At 37.7% G+C, this 20,387-nt stretch overlaps 1 protein-coding gene across 1 annotated transcript in view; it reads right to left on the bottom strand.

Moving 5' to 3' along the window:
• Positions 1-20,387, bottom strand: part of LOC150085794 (protein Skeletor, isoforms B/C-like) — a 715,869-nt gene that overhangs the window by 209,052 nt on the left and 486,430 nt on the right. Inside the window, exon 11 of the mRNA XM_090374255.1 lies at positions 3,822-3,932. Coding sequence (XP_090230381.1) covers positions 3,822-3,932 — 111 coding nt within the window. The remainder of the gene's footprint in view (positions 1-3,821; positions 3,933-20,387) is intronic.

Raw genomic sequence — 20,387 nt, forward strand, 5'->3', positions numbered from 1 at the left:
AGCAGTGCCACTCGGAGGCCAAGCAGTTGAAGTGTTAGTTGATTAATAGAACAAGAAATATAGGAAAAAAGAAAGGTGTGTTTCCTTCCTGTGTTCTAACTTGTGGCTTTCAAGTATAGAACTAGTTTTAAAGAAAGGCTGCTGATAGAAATGTAGGAACTTAAAAGGAAATAACTTCAATCACTTTACAAGAGCGCTCTATATATCACAAGAATATCGCTTGGCCTCGAAATACGCTTGGCACACGGAGCCTATCTGCCAAGGTTTCTGGCCCCACCACAGGCAGGCAGGAGCAGTGCTGCTAGGAGGCCAAGCGGTTAAATTGTTAGTTGGTTAGTGACCTAGAAATACGGATAAAGAAAGGTGGGTTTCCTTTCTGTATTCTAACTTGTGGCTTTTCAAATACAGAATGGTTTTAAAAATAAGACTTTAGAGAAACGTAAGAACTTAAAAATAACTTTAATCAGCTTTGAAAAGCACTCTATAAATCGCTGAAATATCACATGGCCTCAAAATATGCTTGGCACCCAGGGCCCCACGTGCCTGGATCCTGTCCCTTAGGGTATGAGGGTAGGGGCATGGCATTGGCACAGTTGATTCTTGTAGGCAAACCCACTAGCTATTGATCCTGGATCATCCATCCATCACCTGCATTGGTCCTGGAGTCATCTAGGACCATCCATCTTGTAGAAGCAGGGGCCAAATTGGTGTGTGTCATAGCTAGCCACCTCAACCACCAGGATTTCCCTTTCTGAGTTTCTACAGGTCGCAGAGAATGGCAAACATGCTGGATTCCTATGGTGTTAGCCGGGAACCTAGGCTGTCAGCATTGGATCCCAGTAATGCTATTTGGAGGATCAGCAGGTCATTGAGATGTTCCCTCAATATGTACAGGTGCTCAATATTGAGGGGTGTGAGAAGCTAGTACTCACCCTAGAAAATTCGCTTGGAAACTATCGCTCTGCACTCATATTGGACCATTCCATACTAGAATAGATAGAAGGAGAACATATTGATAGATCTAAAGCAGCAGAAGAACTTGTCGGGAGGTGGATATAGGAGTGAGATATGTTGTTTAACAAATGGAGTTGGTAGTTATCCAATAAAGAATCAATTAGTCTACCTCTAGCATCTAGGAGAGATGATCTCCATAATCGGATTTGGCTATTAAGATCCCTTAAAATATAAAGTGGAGATGGATTACATTGTTTTACATTTTTATTTTATTTTTTTAGGAGCTGTTTGTTGTTGTTTTTTGTTTTTAGGAGCATTAGCAACTAAGGCCATATTGCTCCGGAATATGCGGTGGTCATTCCCTGACCTTTCCGCATCCTCCGTATTTGGTGGCTCACAGGCTTGAACGCCGGTCTGATCAAGAAGCATGTGCTACGCACTTCTGCTCCTGCCCACCTGGCTACGGAGGCGCCAGTGGAGATGGAAGTTGAGCTACTATATTTTATTATCAAGATCAGTATGAACACGTGAAGAGTTTGGCTAGACATAACTTGAGAATATAGTTAAAGTGATCCGAATGATGATGCACACTACTACGATTTCTAAGGTAGTCTGGAGAGGAATAAGTCTGGATGTAATATTGGATTTATCTAGAATTGCAACTCCCCCACAAGCAGGAATCTGGATTCTGTGAAGTGCATACATGGTATAGTTTCTTATCTTAAGGAGACACTCCAAGGTTAGGGTACATTTCCCGAAAGTACACATCAAGATGATAATGTTCAACTAGATCTGCTAGTTCATTAATATTGGTGCACAATCCCTGGCAATTCCACCACATTATACTCTGTATTACTTAGGTTTAGATACCAATGCTTGAACTGATTGCGCAAAGGTAAAGAAAGCCTGCACGAGAAGCATGCAAAAGTTTGATGAAATTTACTGGTAAAAGTACTTTGCCGTAACGGCATCTGTATTGTTGCTCCCTCAGTAAATAGACGGTGGATGTTATCGGTCATGAGTAGAAACTGAATCCCGAGGCAGATTGAAATCCTCGCGAAGTGGAAGGGGTAACCTGACCTTTTTTCTTTAGAATCAATGGTGGACTAATGGATAAGTTGTTTATTAGGAAAAAGGAAGCCCATACGAGAAGCACGGCAAACGTCAAAAAAGTTTACCAGTGAAACTAAGTTACGAACATTTTTTACGACTCCAGAACTTCCAATATGACTCGTTCATGATTCAATTAGTGATTCTAAAGAAAAAAGGTCGGGTTACTCCCCCACTTCGGAACTGTTTCAAGCTCCCTTGGGATTCAACTTCTACTCCAGACCGATAACACCCACCGTCTGTTTACCGAGCGAGCGACAATACAAATGTCGATACAGCAAAGTACTTTTACCGGTAAAATTCATCGAACTTTTGTGTGCTTCTCATGCAGGCTTTCTTTACCTTAGCCCTGATTGCTTCTTTGAGAAGACGGGCATATATCAGTACCTTTTTTTTTTTTTTTTTTTTGGGAAAATAAGGTGACAACCCCATTCATATCAACTTCAGCATGTACATGCTGAAGATTGAGCTCTGTTTTCATTATTTCCTGTGGGGCTGGAACTTTGTCAGGTGCTATAATGATTGGAGAGTTAGTTATCTCATCAGCTGTTATGGATGTGTTTTGCTTTGATAGGCAAAAATACTGATTACTGGACAGAGATATGTTCAGGGCAACAAAGACACCTGTTTGAATGGCAAATGTTTTGCAACCTTTAACAGTGGCCACATAAGAGTGTGCATGCATTGAAGATAACTGCTAAAGAGTTCAGTTATGACTTGACGTAATATTACCTCATTGATTAAGCATCTAACCTTTTTAAGAAAAAGTGTTTTTCAGTCGTACATATACGTTGCATACTTGGTAAGATATTTTTTTTGAGCTGCCATTCTAACATTTTGCAAATTGGTGTATGTGTATACATATTTTAACATAAATGCAAAATTACATTTTCAGGCCCATATTTGGAATCTATAATCAGAATAGCAACAGTAAATTTTATAGTAAAATGATGATTGTTTATACTAGATATATATACCCAACAGTGAAATGTAAAACAACTATATACAATATAGAAATTATGTGTACTACATGAGTCTGAACTAAATTTAAGCTAATTATAAAACTAATGATATTTTCAATGGAAATATACTTTACATGTTTCATATTACTGATAACGCAAATTTGAGATATATCCAGATCTGATTATAGTGTAAAAACCAACGAGCTAAATAAATTTTTTTGCCAATAATTTGGATGTACTCTAGATAAGATTATAATTATAATAATAGAGCACCATTGTTGAAAGGTTTAGTCTTGAAATTTTCATTCAGAAAAAAAAAAAAAAAAGTTATGGTAGCTGAGAGATGTAATAAGAAAAAATATTCCTAAATATTTATTACAGCTATCAGAATAATAAATATTTAGAAGAATGAACTGTAAAAGCTATTCTTTAATTTAATTATTATTGTTATTAGCCATATGATGCAAGGAAGCCTGAGGCTTATGATGCACCAACCAAAAAAAATTCCTGAGTTACCCTGAGAGAGAGAGAGAGAGAGAGAGAGAGAGAGAGAGAGAGAGAGAGAGAGAGAGAGAGAGAGAGAGAGAGAGAGAGAGAAGGATGATGATATCCAGCTTAGGACCCTGGGTTTGCCAAGCCCAAACTCATCAGATGTGAGCCCCTGGGGTTGATCAGGAACACAAATTGCTGATAAAACACATAAGTGCAACAACATATTAAATACATACAAATTTGTATGTATGTTTCTCTGTTTACAATATCACACACAAATAAGCAGTACTGTTAAAATCTTACCTCTTAAATAGGTATGGTGAAAGCCAGGTTCTTTGTATTTGTTAAGTTTTCCTATGGCCCATACAAGATAAGTTTCTCCTTCCTGATTATAAATTTTATCACCATCATCACCTGAAAGAGCACACAACTTAGAAAGGCTGTACTTTATTATATAACTAATGCTGTGATAAAAAGGTGAATCAAAATTTTAATTTCTCACTTAAAACATTTCTCTAAATTTTTTCTAGATTACTTGGTTTTTTTTAATATTTATTTTATGTTAGGTTTTCTCATGTGGTGTAAAGCTAGTTTTATATTTTTCTACGAGGAAGTGAAATTTCTTGAATTTTCTTACTTTAATTTAACTTTTTACAAGTATACAAGTATGATTTTTTCATGTAAGGATTCAAAGGAGTATGAACACGCACTTTTTTCATTGTCCTTTAAATGCATTGTCAAAAAAGTACCATCTATCAACTGTTTACAAGCAATAGCAGCATTTTTATATTTATGTTAGTTTTTAAAAATTAACATAGGAGAACACTCTTTCAACAAGATTTAAGATGATGTGGACTCACACACACACACACACACACAACAAAAAAAAAAAAATTATAATAATAAACAAACACAACTGTTCCCTAATTTATTTATATCTAGCCTTCATATTAACATTCTTGTGGGTAGCACAATTGTTTGAATAATAATTGACATTCCACGCTGTGCAGAGAAGGACTTGGTTTTAGTCTTACTGTGGCAGGAGAAATTTTTAGGAATGGGTATATGCCACCCACCCAATTAACTCATTTTTTTTTTTTTAACCAAATAAGGAAAACCCACAATAGAATAAACAAATGCAATTTACAGCCATTGCAAACCCCCAAGGACTAAGCAGTTTTATGCAAAACATAATCAGGTTCCTTTTGTCTCATCATCATCAGCCATTTTCAATCCACTGCAGGATGAAGGCCTCTCCAGCAACTTTCCAGTTCCTTCTGTTTTGAGCACTGGCCATCCATTTACTACCCACAAACTCATGAATTTCATCTATCCATCTCCGCCTTTGTCTTCCAGGTTTTCTTCTAGCTCCTCTTGGATACCATTCTGTTATTTTCTTAGTCCATCTGTCATCATGTCTTCGGGCTATGTGTCCTGCCCAAGACCATTTTAGTTCTTTAGTTTTGATAAGAATGTCCTTTACTTGAGTTTGTTGCCTAATCCATGTGTTTCTCTTTTTATCTAACAGTCTGATTCCCAATATGATTCGTTCCATTCTTCGCTGTGTAGTTCTCAGCTTCTCTTCCATTCTTTTGGTGAGTGCCCAAGTTTCACTTACATAAGTCATGGTGGGGAGTATACATTGGTTCATTATTTTACGTTTCAGACAAACTGGGATATTGCTCTTCAGTATGTGACTATATTTCCTGAATGCTATCCATCCAAAATTTATTCTTCTCTCGACTTCCAGCCATTTATCATTATTACAGCTAATAACTTGTCCCAGATAAGTATATGACTCCACCTTTTCAATTACTGCTCCTTCAATCATTATTTCCCTTTCCGTGGCATACTTGTTCATCATTACTTTTGTTTTAGCCATATTCATCTTTAGTCCAAAATCCTTACTAGCTGTGCATAACTGATTAAGATTTTCCTCTAATTCTTTGGGATCATGGCTTATGACCACAATGTCATCTGCAAATCGTAAATGGTTTAGGTACTCTCCGTTCACATTGACTCCTTTCTGCGACCAGTCTAATCTTCTGAAAGCTTCCTCAAGGGCAGCAGTAAACAGCTTCGGAGATATTGTGTCTCCTTGTCGAACTCCTTTCTCAATTTTAAATTTCCTACTGTCTTTGTCTAGCCTAATAAAGGAGGTAGCACTCTCATATATTTTGTTCAAAATCATAATATATGGGGTATCAATGCCTTGTCTTTCCAGTGCCCGAAACATTGCCTTATGCTGTATGGAGTCAAATGCCTTTTCATAATCCACAAATGCCAGGCATAATGGTGTTTTATATTCATTTGCTTTCTCCATTAGCTGTGATATTACGTGAAGGTGATCCATAGTTGAGAATCCTGTCCTAAAGCCAGCTTGCTCTTTCGGTTGATTCTCATCAAGTATTCTTTCTAATCTGTTAGTAATGAGCCTTGTGAACAACTTGTAGATGTGGGATAACAAGCTAATTGGTCTGTAATTTCCAATTTCTGATTTATCTCCTTTCTTATGCAGCAAAACTATGATTGCATTATTCCACTGCTTAGGCGTCACACCTTTTCTAATGCACTTTGTGAAGAGCCTTGCCAGTTTTTGTGTTATGTCTCTTCCTCCCAATTTTAACAACTCTACAGTAACTTCATCTTCCCCCGGGGTTTTCTGATTCTTCATTTTCTTCAATGCATGTTCTACCTCATCAGGAAGAATATTGGGTATGTCGTATGTGTTGCTACTTTGCAATCCATCTTCCCCACTGCTGGCATCATTCCCCTGCTCCTTGTATAATTCTCTATAGTAGTCTTCTGCTATTTGAATTATGCCTTCTCTGCTGTTTATAAGTACACCATCGCTATTCTTCAGTTTCAGTATCATTTGTCTTTCTGTATTACTGTTCATGGCTGCTGATTTAAATCCTTTGTTTTCCCTTAATGCTTGTTCTACTTTTCTTGTGTTAAATCTTCTTATGTCCTCTCTGAGTCTCTTTCTAATGGCTTTGCATAACTCAGTATACTCAATTTTCTCCCTGTCAGTGTTTTTCTTGCTTTTCATTTGTCGTCTTCGGTTCATCATGACAAGTGCTTCTTGACTAATTTTTTCTTCTTTGGATTTCTTTTTCCCTATAGGTTTCTTGGGCTTTATCACTTTCAAAAAGTTGTAATATTCCTCGTTGATATCTTGGTCCTCAGCAGTCTGCAGAAGCTCATACTTGTTCTTAAGTTCCAGTACATACTGCTTTTTCTCCTCTTCTGTTACCTCAAAGACCTTTGTATTATTTACTCGAGTCAGTTTTTTCCTTTCCTTTCCTACATCTATATCAAGTGTACATCTTACCATTCTGTGATCACTTCCAACATTTACCTTATTCAGGACGGTAACATCATTCACAATATATCTTCTGTTAGTGAGGATGAAGTCGATTTCATTAGTAGTTAATCCATTTGGACTCTTCCATGTCCACTTTCTGTTCACCCTTTTCTTGAAAAAAGTGTTCATTTCTGACATTCCTCTATATTCTGCAAATTCCACAAGTCTTTCACCTCTTTCATTTCTTTCACCAATTCCAAAATTTCCTATAGTCCCCTTTCTGCGCTGTTTTGTCTTTTTCCAACCTTAGCATTGAAGTCTCCCATAATAATAATGTAGTGGGTTTTCTGCTCATCTAGAAGACTCTCAATTTCGGTGTACATTTCTTCAACCTCTTCATCATCATGGCTCGATGTTGGTGCCTAAATCATTATAATCTTTAGCTTGTATCTCTTCGAAATCTTGAGTATTAGTCTTGACACTCTTGGTGATGTACTTTTGAATTCCAAAATGTTGTTTTTAAAATCTTTATGGACCAGAAACCCAACTCCACCTTCACTCCTTTCACTGTTTCCATTGGTGTACAGCAGATTTCCACTTGATAAACTTATAAGTGATTCATTTCTTCTTCTTGTTTCAGCCAAACCGATGATACTCCAATTCACATTTTCTAATTCCTTTTCCAGCTCTAATATCCTGTCTTCACGGATCAGTGTTCTTACGTTATAACAGGCCAAGTTCAGTTTCCGTGCATGGCAGCCTGGTCGTACCCAGAGATTCTTAGCACCCTCTGCTTCCACTCTGATCCTCTCGCTGCCGTAAGAGGGAGAGTGAAAGCTGCTGGGGACTGAGGGCCATTTGTTTCGTCGTGCATTCATATGCTGGAGGGTTTGGTCTTTTCCTCTTCATGCTGACCAGGCGTCTTGAAGAGAACCACTCTACACGTTCGTTGCCACCTAAGTGACGCAACAGGGCTTACCATTGAGAAGGTGTGCATGAGTGGATTTTAGGGAGGCAGGCCAACCGGACTTTCCTAAATCTTCTGTAATAGAGAGATATTGGATCCATCAGTGTTTTAGGCTGAGTGTCTGATAACACAGGATACCTGTTCCCCTCTAAGCCCCTTTTGTCTAACCAGCCCTTAATCAGCAGCATGAAAAGCTAACCATGGCCCTAGAGAAAATGTCTCCCTTGGCAATCAGACCACGTTTTCATGAAGAGGACCCCAGAGTCCAATTCCAGGCCCACTCTACAATTCTCAGGGTAACTAACCCACTTGTCCACTTTTTTGTATTCCTGCTCTTAATCCATCCACAGTATACTAATTCACTGCTAACTTTAACTGCTTTTAATAAAACGTATCATGCAATTTGAAAAAAAAAAACATGCATTGAAGATCAGATCTTGAAGTAAGCAGCTAGAGTATCTCCATTAATGATCATCCATTAATTAATGATTAATGGATGATCACGGATGACCATGGATACCATTAATGAGTATCCATTAATGACCTTTACTTTTTGGTCTCCAGAACACTTACCTTCATGCTCATTTCCTAAAAATAGAATTTATAGAAGTAAACGCAAAGTGTATCAAGTTTCTTCTTATTTCCCAATCTTTAACCTGTCTGTGATATTTTTTAAAGGATTACCCTATAAAAAAGTAGAATGCACATTAAAAAATGTTTGTTTGTTTGTTTGTTTTGGGATTTTTTTGGCGCATGGGCATCTATGGCCATAGTGCGCCATACATAGGTTAGTATTTATGTTATTGCTTTATGAATTGAGAGTCAGAAAACTGATTGTTGACTAGCTAAAGGAGGTGGTATACATTGATCGCTTTGAGAAAGGTAAAAATCTTTGAGACATCTGTTTTATTGCCCAAAAGTGAACTAAGCGTTAGTAGGTCTTCAGTTGTGTCTGGAGTGAAGTGATTCTGGCATTCTATTGCAAATTTTGTGCATTCCACAAGGATATGTTTCACTGAAAGCACTGTTTTACAGTGATCACACTGGGGGTGAATCTCCCCTCTTAAAAGGTAACCACGAGTAATATTAGTGTGACCTATTCGGAGACAAGCTAGTATTACCTCCTTTTGTCGAATTACACTGAGGCTTGAAGGCCATTGCTCAAGATTTGGCTATTAAAAATGAAGGTGTATATAGTATGTTCTTTAAAAAAATATCAAGAACCATACTGGGAGCTCTAAATTATCCATCTATAGCATGGCATGTTTAAAGCTTATATTTTCGATCTTGTTCTGTTCATACATCAAATTCTAGCATAGAATTCACTGAATTATTTTACCAGATTGACGTACCCTCCAAGTTGTCTTTTAGCAAACTATATTTCACCAAACTGTCATACCGAAATTGAAGCATACAGCAAACTGTCATTTGCCAAATTGATTTGGACCCAACTTGGCCTTGTATATTCCTACATGAATCATTCATCATGGAAAATATTTCACATACCTTATTTATTTAATTATTTTATTTTCAATTTATTTTTATACTATTCAATAAAAAATCATCCATACACAGTCAGGACTATGCTCCACACTACTAATGGTACAAAATTCATTTCTCATGTTTTGCTAGTTATTTTTGTACTTATACCTTTATTTTTTATATTCATAGTATTGTTTTTTTTTTGTACTTTTGGCCTTTTTTCAACAATATTTCGGAGGTATGTAACAAATAGGTATGGTGATGACTGATTTTGTTGAACCCAAATATAATAGCCACAGTAATCTACTCAATTAGATATTTTTGTGTTAATGTTCCTAATATAAACATTCTTCTCCCTATCTGACACTGGCTTTTTATTACAAAATTGTAATAAACCCCATCGCCACAAATACATCAATAATTCTAATTTATTTCAAATTATCCATTTCATATTTAAAGTAGTATTATTTGCATTTAATTATTCTGCATTGTTTTATTAGATTTTCACCTGCATTAAACTTTTTCATCCCCCCACCACAACTTACATCATGTTCCTTCTTGTCCAGAAACTCATACATTGAATGTTGTAATAAAAGTAAGAAGGCTGTTCAAGTTAAGAATGTAGCAGATTACAATTTGCTTTATCCAACCATCCAGCTTTATTTTCTGTAAATGTTTTCATTTTATAAAGCTTGCAACAATAGTAAAACGGTCATTAATTGGTTCAAATTTGATTTTGAACAGGCTAAGGGTAGAAACTTGCTTCTTGTCTAAATGGTAGTCTCATGTCAAAGCATTGTTGTCATTTTGGGTTTTACTTGCAGCAAAGTAGGTGGTAGATGACTTTCATCAACCGGTGAAATACCACCACTTTGCTTATTGGAGGCTTGAAGTGGTGAAACCTATGTTTAGTCTCTAGAGCAAAGTTTCCGGCATCCCCCTCCTCCCATACTTCTCCTTCAACCCATGCACAGTACTAAGTACTATAGGTTTTGATACCTTTCGTGTTTGGGGTTTTCATAAAAAAAAAAACAAAAATGCACCAAACCAGGTCCCACGTCATATAAAATGGAAACATTTAAGATTTCAGTAACCAAAAGAATTAGATCACTATGTCAAGATGTACACTGAAATTGAGAGTCTTCTAGATGAGCAGAAAACCCACTACACTATTATTATGGGGGACTTCAATGCTAAGGTTGGAAAAAGGCAAAACAGCGCAGAAAGAGGAACTATAGGAAATTTTGGAATTGGTGAAAGAAATAAAATAGGTGAGAGACTTGTGGAATTTGCAGAATCTCAAGGACTGTCAGTAATGAACACTTTTTTCAAGAAAAGGGTGAACAGAAAGTGGACATGGAAGAGTCCAAATGGATTAACAACTAATGAAATCGACTTCATCCTCACTAACAGAAGATATATTGTGAATGATGTTACCGTCCTGAATAAGGTAAATGTTGGAAGTGATCACAGAATGGTAAGATGTACACTTGATATAGATGTAGGAAAGGAAAGGAAAAAACTGACTCGAGTAAATAATACAAAGGTCTTTGAGATAACAGAGGAGGAAAAAAAGCAGTATGTACTGGAACTTAAGAACAAGTTTGAGCTTCTGCAGACTGCTCAGGACCAAGATATCGACGAGGAATATTACAACTTTCTGAAAGTGATAAAGCCCAAGAAACCTATAGGGAAACAGAAATCCAAAGAAGAAAAAATTAGTCAAGAAACACTTGTCATGATGAACCAAAGACGACAAATGAAGAGCAAGAAAAACACTGACAGGGAGAAAATTGAGTATACTGAGTTATGCAAAGCCATTAGAAAGAGACTCAGAGAGGACATAAGAAGATTTAACACAAGAAAAGTAGAACAAGCATTAAGGGAAAACAAAGGATTTAAATCAGCAGTCATGAGCAGTAATACAGAAAGACAAATGATACTGAAACTGAAGAATAGCGATGGTGTACTTATAAACAGCAGAGAAGGCATAATTCAAATAGCAGAAGACTACTATAGAGAATTATACAAGGAGCGAAGGAATGATACCAGCAGTGGGGAACATGGATTGCAAAGTAGCAACACATACGACATACCCGATATTCTTCCTGATGAGGTAGAACATGCATTGAAGAAAATGAAGAATCGGAAAGCCCCGGGGGAAGTTGAAGTTACTGTAGAGTTGTTAAAATTGGGAGGAAGAGACATAACACAAAAACTGGCACGGCTCTTCACAAAGTGCATTAGAAAAGGTGTGATGCCTAAGCAGTGGAATAATGCAATCATAGTTTTGCTGCATAAGAAAGGAGATAAATCAGAAATTGGAAATTATAGACCAATTAGCTTGTTATCCCATATCTACAAGTTGTTCACAAGGGTCATTACTAGCAGATTAGAAAGAATACTTGATGAGAATCAAACGAAAGAGCAAGCTGGCTTTAGGACAGGATTCTCAACTATGGATCACCTTCACGTAATATCACAGCTAATGGAGAAAGCAAATGAATATAAAACACCACTATGCCTGGCATTTGTGGATTATGAAAAGGCATTTGACTCCATACAGCATAAGGCAGTGTTTCAGGCACTGGAAAGACAAGGCATAGATACTCCATATATTATGATTTTGAAGAAAATATATGAGAGTGCTACATCCTTTATTAGACTAGACAAAGACAGTAGCAAATTTAAAATCGAGAAAGGAGTTCGACAAGGAGACACAATATCTCCGAAGCTGTTTACTGCTGCCCTTGAGGAAGCTTTCAGAAGATTAGACTGGTCGCAGAAAGGAGTCAATGTGAACGGAGAGTACCTAAACCATTTACGATTTGCAGATGACATTGTAATCATAAGCCATGATCCCAAAAAATTAGAGGAAAATCTTAATCAGTTATGCACAGTTAGTAAGGATTTTGGGCTAAAGATGAATATGGCTAAAACAAAAGTAATGATGAACAAGTATGCCACGGAAAGGGAAATAATGATTGAAGGAGCAGTAATTGAAAAGGTGGAGTCATATACTTATCTGGGACAAGTTATTAGCTGTAATAATGATAAATGGCTGGAAGTCAAGAGAAGAAAAAATTTTGGATGGATAGCATTCAGGAAATATAGTCACATACTGAAGAGCAATATCCCAGTTTGTCTGAAACGTAAAATAATGAACCAATGTATACTCCCCACCATGACTTATGGTTTGATTTTGATTTTTGATTTGATTTTGAGTTTATTGGCGCAAAAACAACTATGGTCATACTGCACCAAGAAACGATTAAAATAACAATAAAGATAAATTCTGGTAACCTTTAAAAAGGTTACCTCGTCAAATTGTTATTTATATATGTGGGTATATATTAATAGCTTTTAAAAATTTAAAAACTGCCGACACATGGTCATTGTCTGATAAAATCTGACTGAGTGTATAAGGCTCAGTCAGATGAGTAAAAGCGGTAAAATGTATATTGCGAACATGGGTATAATGAATGCAATCTATTAAAATATGCTTTAGACATAAAACGGTGTCACAAGACTCGCACATAGGAGGGTCATCAGCCCTCAGCAGAAAAGAATGTGTCAAATGACTGTGTCCTATGCGGAGTCGGGCAAGAACAACTTCCTCGCTCCGATTCCTGCGCAGACTAGACTGCCATATTTCTATTACAGGCTTTATTTGGTATAATTTATTTGTTCTCTGTCTGTGCCATAGTTCTTGCCATTGGGAATATATCTTGTTGCGTATTATTTGCCTGTAGTCTGTATAGGGGACTGACAGGCAACAATTATGAGTGGGTGTTGCTGATTTGGCTGCAGCGTCAGACCATGACTTATGGAAGTGAAACTTGGGCACTCACCAAAAGAATGGAAGAGAAGCTAAGAACTACACAGCGAAGAATGGAACGAATTATATTGGGAATCAGACTGTTAGATAAGAAGAGAAACACATGGATTAGGCAGCAAACTCAAGTAAAGGACATTCTTATCAAAACTAAAGAACGAAAATGGTCTTGGGCAGGACACATAGCTCGAAGACATGATGACAGATGGACTAAGAAAATAACAGAATGGTACCCAAGAGGAGCTAGAAGAAAACCTGGAAGACAAAGGCGGAGATGGATAGATGAAATTCATGAGTTTTTGAGTAGTAAATGGATGGCCAGTGCTCAAAACAGAAGGAACTGGAAAGTTGCTGGAGAGGCCTTCATCCTGCAGTGGATTGAAAATGGCTGATGATGATGATGTCAAGACGTATAACATTAAAAATACATTAAAAAATATATATTTTAAATATGAGTAAAAGGTTTAATGATTTTAAATAAATAAAAATGGCTGACACATGGTTCTTGTCAGATAAAATCTGTTGTTGTTGGTACTGGACTTAACAGGCAAATTGTCTGTTCATTGTATATTTACAGGCAACATATTTATTTATTTTTTTTTTTGGTAGTTGTTGGCGCATAGACTTCTGTGGCCATAATGCACCTCCCAAGGTTTTTGCAGTACTTTGATCCAAGCCCAAGGCGGGAATCGAACTCGCGACCTTTGGGTTGCCAGGCGAGCACTTTACCCACCCGGCTAGCCCGGTCGGCCAGGCAACATATAGTTATAGAGGTTAAATCATATGCTACTGTACAAGCCAATATGTTTTAGATACAATAAAAGTTCTTTAATATTTGTTTCATTTCCTAAGAAATGAGATAAATCAGGTGATATATTCAACATGGAGAGTGATTGAAAAATGTTTGACAGGATGGTTGAATGTAAGCGACAATCAACCAAAAAATGACAGACCGTAAGTTGCATCTGACATTTAATTATTCTGCATTGTTTTATTAGATTTTCACCTGCATTGAACTTTTTCATCCCCCCACCACAACTTACATCATGTTCTTTCTTGTCCAGAAACTCATACATTGAATGTCGTAATAAAAGTAAGAAGGCTGTTCAAGTTAAGAATGTAGCAGATTACAATTTGCTTTGTTCAACCATCCAGCTTTATTTTCTGTAAATGTTTTCATTTTATAAAGCTTGCAACAATAGTAAAACGGTCATTAATTGGTTCAAATTTGATTTTGAACAGGCTAAGGGTAGAAACTTGCTTCTTGTCTAAATGGTAGTCTCATGTCAAAGCATTGTTGTCATTTTGGGTTTTACTTGCAGCAACTAAAATGCAACAAACCAGGTCCCAGGTCATATAAAATGGAAACATTTAAGATTTCAGTAACCAAAAGAATTAGATCACTATGTCAAATTGGGAGAAAACCCACTAAGGTGGGTTTCTCTCCCAATAATAGGAAGAGATGAGTGTGTCCAATTCTGGGTCTTTACAATACACCATTTCCTCTCATCTGTCTCGACTTACGACAGAGAGCCACAGCTTTGGTTCTTGCTTTATCTGGTAAAGTTTATTGTTGATGTTACTTTTCCAAATCAATGACTAGTTGTTGTAGCATGCAATGTGAATGATAGGCTTATAGTCGCTGTAAGCAACCCAAGGATGTTGTTAGAGAGATAATTGGGGACGTTTAGCAGCACATGATCAGCACTTTCATTTCCTGGAATCCCAGAATGACCAGGGATCCAGCAAAAACTGATTGACTGATTGGACATGCTGCAGGAGATTAGCTGGGAATGAATGGCTTTCAAGATAGGAACAGGTGCATGTATACATGCGTGTACACCAAAGCTAGGAGTTTGGTAAATAAATTTGATGAATTTGAGGTGTTGGTCAAAACATTAAAAGCAGATATTGTTGGGATATCAGAGACGTGGTGCCACAGATTTGGTTTGGTTTGGTTTGGTTTTTAATGGCGCATTGGCAGCTAAGGCCATAATGCGCCAAGTCAAATTTAAAATGTTACTAAACATTTGGTAGCCAAGGCTACCACGTCAAGCAATTAATTTTTATGTAAAAAAGGTACAAATTAAAAGCATAAAAAGTATAACAGTTAGATCTTTGTATAAAAATTAAAAGATTGTAAAAAGTTAAAGACGTCGGACATATTGTCTCTGTCACCTATTATCTGACTGAGTGTAAATGGCTCAGTCAAATTATTAAAAGCGGTAAAACACACGCGTCGTGCTTCTATAAAAACAGGACATTCTATTAAAATATGACGGACGGTTAAAATAATGTTGCACATCTCGCACATAGGTGGGTCATCCGCCCTCAGCAAGTAGGAATGGGTTAGATGACTATGACCTATGCGGAGCCGAGCACGAACAACTTCCTCTCTTTGGACCCTGCGTAGACTGGACTGCCATTGCATAATTACAGGCTTAATGTGATGTAATTTATTTGTGGCCTGTCCGTGCCAAGAATCTTGCCATTGGGAAAGTAATTTAGAACGTATTATTTGCCTGTAGTCTGTATAGGGGAGTAACAGGCAATGATTATCCAGGGAAATGGCTGATTTGGCAGCAGCATCAGCCGATTCATTTCCCCGGATCCCAATGTGGCTTGGGATCCAGCAAAAGCGAATATCGAATTCTAATTTCATGAGAGAAAAAAGAATCTGCCCGATCCTGGACAGGATCGGATGAGGGTTAAAACTCACCGATACCAGAGCCTGTAACACGCTCGATGAATCGCAATAAATCATATACCTGTGGCCATCAGTGGCCATATATATCTGGGTAAAAGATTTCATATTGTTCAATTAGAGATTTGTTAAGCTGTTTTATATTCTGTTGAGAAAGAGTACTTTTCCCCCATTCTTGCAGGGACAGAGAACCTGTGAAGGAGCAGTGAAACTAGTTTTGGCTATTTTAGAAAGGTCTAGCTGCCAATTTTCGAGTAATGAGCAAAGACATATGCCAACAGGTTGATTTATTGATCGATAAATGGCATACAAGTTCTCCCCATCTAGAGTAAATAAATGTTTCCATGCTGGATGAAAGGGTTTACTTTTGATTTTGACAGCATAATTTAACAGTAAAATTTGTCTTTGTAGAGAGAGAGTGGAGGATCATTAGCTTCAGCGTAAAGGCTCTGGCCTGGAGATGTGTGGTAGGCTCCAAGATCAATGCGCAGGCCACTGTGGTGAATAGGGTCCAAAAACCTTAAGATGCTCGGTCTAACAGAGTTGTAAACTGGAGATCCATAGTCCAATCTTGATCTTACGATAGCGTGATATAAATGAAGAAGTGTATGATGGTCAGCACTTCATGATGTAGCTGATGATACTCTCAATATATTTAATTTCTTGAAACAGGTGAATCTAAGTTGTTTGATATGGTCATTAAAGTTTAATTTTTTATCTAAAGTTAAGCCAAGAAATCGGATAGTAGGCGCAACAGGTATGTCGTAGTTTCCCAGCTTCAGAATTGGGTCAGGATGGAGATTACGTCTTCTACAGAAATGAATTGCAACAGTTTTTTCAGGTGATATGCGAAAACCGTTATTTGCAGCCTAAGTTGTAATCTTATTAAGAGCTCCTTGCAGTTGTTGTTGTATTTGAGGTTTTTGGCACAAGGGCCTCTTGGGCCATATTGCGCCTGTTCATGGTTTGGGTATCACCGATTTCACGTTATGATCAGATGCTATTATATAAATTTATGCGTTTTAAATACTTAAACAGATCCTTGAAATTTGCTTCATTACCAAGAATATGTGATAAGGTTAAGGGTTCCTGCAAGTTGGAGAGGAAGCTGAAGCTGGATTTACAGATAGATGAAAGGTGGGGACATTCAATGAGAATATGTTTTATTGTTAGGTGCAATTGGCAAAAAAAGCACTGAGGAGGAGTCTCTCCCAAAAGCAAATGCAGATGAGTTGGATGTGAATGACCGATGCGAAGCCTTGCCAGAATTACTTCTTGTCGCCTGTTTCTTCTAAAACTAGATGTCCACAGTTGAGGCTCTTTTTTTTATCTGGAACAGTTTAATATTGGTTTGAGATTGCCAGAGGTGAGACCATTGTTTCTAACATGTTTTTTTAATAATGGATTTGTAGTCTGTGTATGGAACTTTCAGTTGACTGTAAGATCCAGAGTCGGGTTGTTTAGCAGCCTCATCCGCATGATCATTACCTTGGATGCCGACATGACCAGGAATCCAGCAGAAGATAACCTTGTAGTTGGCTGTTTGATGGCAAAATAATTTAGACCGGATCTCTTTAAGAACGGGATGAGAGGGAGGAAAGGTAGATTGAAAGGCACTGATTGCACTTAAAGAGTCTGTATATATCAGAGATTGCTTGATATGATATTTGTTTATGTTATCTGGAGCCGGTTTTATTGAAAATAATTCTGCAGTATAGATACTGCATTCAGTGGGAAGAGAGGCAGCCGTTAAGAAAGTGGCGGAAACTGCTGCTGCACCAACAGCCGTATCTGTTTTGGAGCCGTCGGTATAGATATGAACTTGCTCTGAGTTTTCCAAATAATGCAGTTTATGTAGCTGTTGAAAGTTGGTATTTGCAAGGGAGGATTTTCCCCATCTTGAAAAGAAATTGTCGCAGAGAGGTATGAATTCAGTCCAGGGAGGTTCAGGAGTAGCAAGTCCTTGGAATATATTCTTAAAGTTAATTTTCCAACTGATCATGAGTTCTTGCAGTTGAATCCCTGTGGGGCGGTTTTCATTAGGTTTATTGAGATATAGCAGGATGTTGTTGTTGTTGTTGTTGTTGTTGTGATGGGGGTTTAATGGCGCACGAGCTGCTGGGGCTATAGTGCGCCTATTCATAGGAAAATAATAAAATATAGGAAGGTTGCTTCGTAGACCAAGGGCATGGAGGTCGCTGAGAATGCCATGACGCCAGGTAGTGTCAAATGCCTTCTCTATGTCAATGGAAACCAAAACGAGATGTTCATTTTTTACGAAGGCATTGCGAATTGCAGATTCTGCCTTAATCATGAGATCTAAGGAGGACCTGTTCTTACGAAAGCCATGCTGATTATTACTCATTACGTGTTGTGTTTCGATGGTCCAAACAAGTCGATTATGAATAATTTTTTCAAGTAATTTACTGAGGCAACTGGAGAGGGAAATTGGTCGGTAATTGTATGGCCTTGTAGGGTCTTTTCCAGGTTTCAAAAAGGCAAGAACTGTGGCATGATGCCAAGAGATGGGATAAATGTTTTCCATAAATATTCTGTTATAGTAGACCAGTAGCATTTGTAAATTTTTGTCACCAAGGTTTTGTAACATGATATAAGATATTCCATCTGGCCCAGCAGCAGCGTTGTGTGTCATTTTCATAGCATGTAGAAGTTTGTGATATTGAAGAGGCTGGTTATACGGAAGGAAAACGAGGTTCGAAAGTTTATGGCTCGTTCTTCGGTCTTGGTCTTTATTTCCTGAAAATCCGCAGAATAATTTGAGGCCACTGAAACTTTAGCAAACGTTTTGCCCAAAGCATTTGCTATGTCCTCAGGAGCAGAGAGTTCCTGCCCATTCCATGAAAGAATTGGTGAAGGGGTTGTAGGGAATTTTCCAGAAATCTGTCTGATTTTCTTCCATATTAACCTGGAGTTAGTGTTTCTGTTTATGGTAGATGCAAAATGAATCCAAGAATTCTTCTTGCCTTGCCTTTGAATGAGACATGCTTTCGCTCTTAGTTTCTTGTAATTGACAAGATTAGTTGTGGTTGGTGATCTGCGAAATAAATTCCATGCTTTATTTTTTAACTTCTTTGCTTTTGTGCAGTCTTCATTCCACCAATAGTTATGGTGCCGTCGGGACCGAGGATTCGACAATGGAATTGAACACTTAGCTGCAGATAGTAGGTATGAAGTGATATAATCTGTGGCTTCATCTATCGACTGTGTACGTATATATTGCTCATCCAGGGTGACAAAAGATTGAAATTTGACCCAGTTGGCTTGAGAGAACTTCCATTTCCTGCAGGGATTGACTAATGGTGGTTGTGCAGTGAGCAGATCACAAATAATTGGAAAATGATCACTGCCCAAGGGGTCATCTAAAACAGACCATTCTATGATTGGAAACAGAATCGGGGAACATACTGATAGATCGATTGCAGAAGTTTGTCCAGTTGGTAATTGTATGTGAGTGGGTGCACCAGTATTAAGAACAGTAAGGTTTTGTTTGTCTAGAAAAGTTTCAATTAGTCGGCCATGTGTATCTACTTTTGTTGATCCCCATAAGGGATGGTTGTTATTGAAATCACCCAACAGACAGACTGGGGGTGGCAATTGCATTAGCAGGTTTTCAAGAAACCTGGGAGATAGACTGATGCTAGTGTTAAAGCAATCTGGGTTATCAAACGTACGGCAACAACTTCAATATCAGTTTGCAAAACAATTTGTTTGGTCAGGATCTTTGAGCTGATGAAGATGGCCACACCTCCACGAACAGCATTTGAAGTATTACGATCTTGTCGATAGATGGCATAGTTCTTTATGTTGGTGGAAATTTGTGGAGTTAGGTAGGTTTCCTATAGACAGAAACCAACTGGAGAATAGCAGTGAATTAGGACTTGAATATCATTAAGGTTACTATGATATCCTCTGCAATTCCATTGTAGAATATAAGGCATTATTGGTGTTTAGTAGAAGAAGCTGTATCTGACTGTTTTTTTAATGTGGTTGGCTTGTGATGTTCAGGCTTTGGTTTGTCTTTTTTGGAGAAGAATGATCGACCGGTGTCCATTTCTTCTTCCGCATGTAATTCTAATATAGTTTCTTGTCTAGATGAGTCGAATGTATCCATAGATGTTTCTTGGATATTCTTTTTTAAATGTGAGCTCTGATTATTTGATGTAGAAGCAATCACTGTGGGAGGAGAAGGAGATGTTGCTTGTACTGTAATTGCAGTATTATTTGCCTGGTTCATCTGCTTAGGGGTATTGGACTGTTGCTGGGAGAGAACAGCCCAAGCCCAGTCAGACATTGAAGTGTTTGTAGGTACTGTAACATCGGTTTGGGTGCCCACTGATTGATACTTTTGCGCAATACTGTCGTATGTACGCTTAGTGATACTGGGAGCAATTACTTTCCTTGCTTCTTGAAAACTTACTTTATTTTCAATCTTATATGTCACAATTTTCTTTTCAGTTTTCCATTTCTCGCATGACCTGGAATAAGCAGGATGGTTGCCTTTACAGTTGGGGCAGGCCATTTCTTTTGCTGAGCAATCACTTTGAGTGTGTTCA

The sequence above is a fragment of the Mastigoproctus giganteus genome, chromosome 5 (genome assembly GCF_048544385.1).
Source record: "Mastigoproctus giganteus isolate SK-2022 chromosome 5, ASM4854438v1, whole genome shotgun sequence".
Lineage (NCBI taxonomy): Eukaryota > Metazoa > Arthropoda > Arachnida > Uropygi > Thelyphonidae > Mastigoproctus > Mastigoproctus giganteus.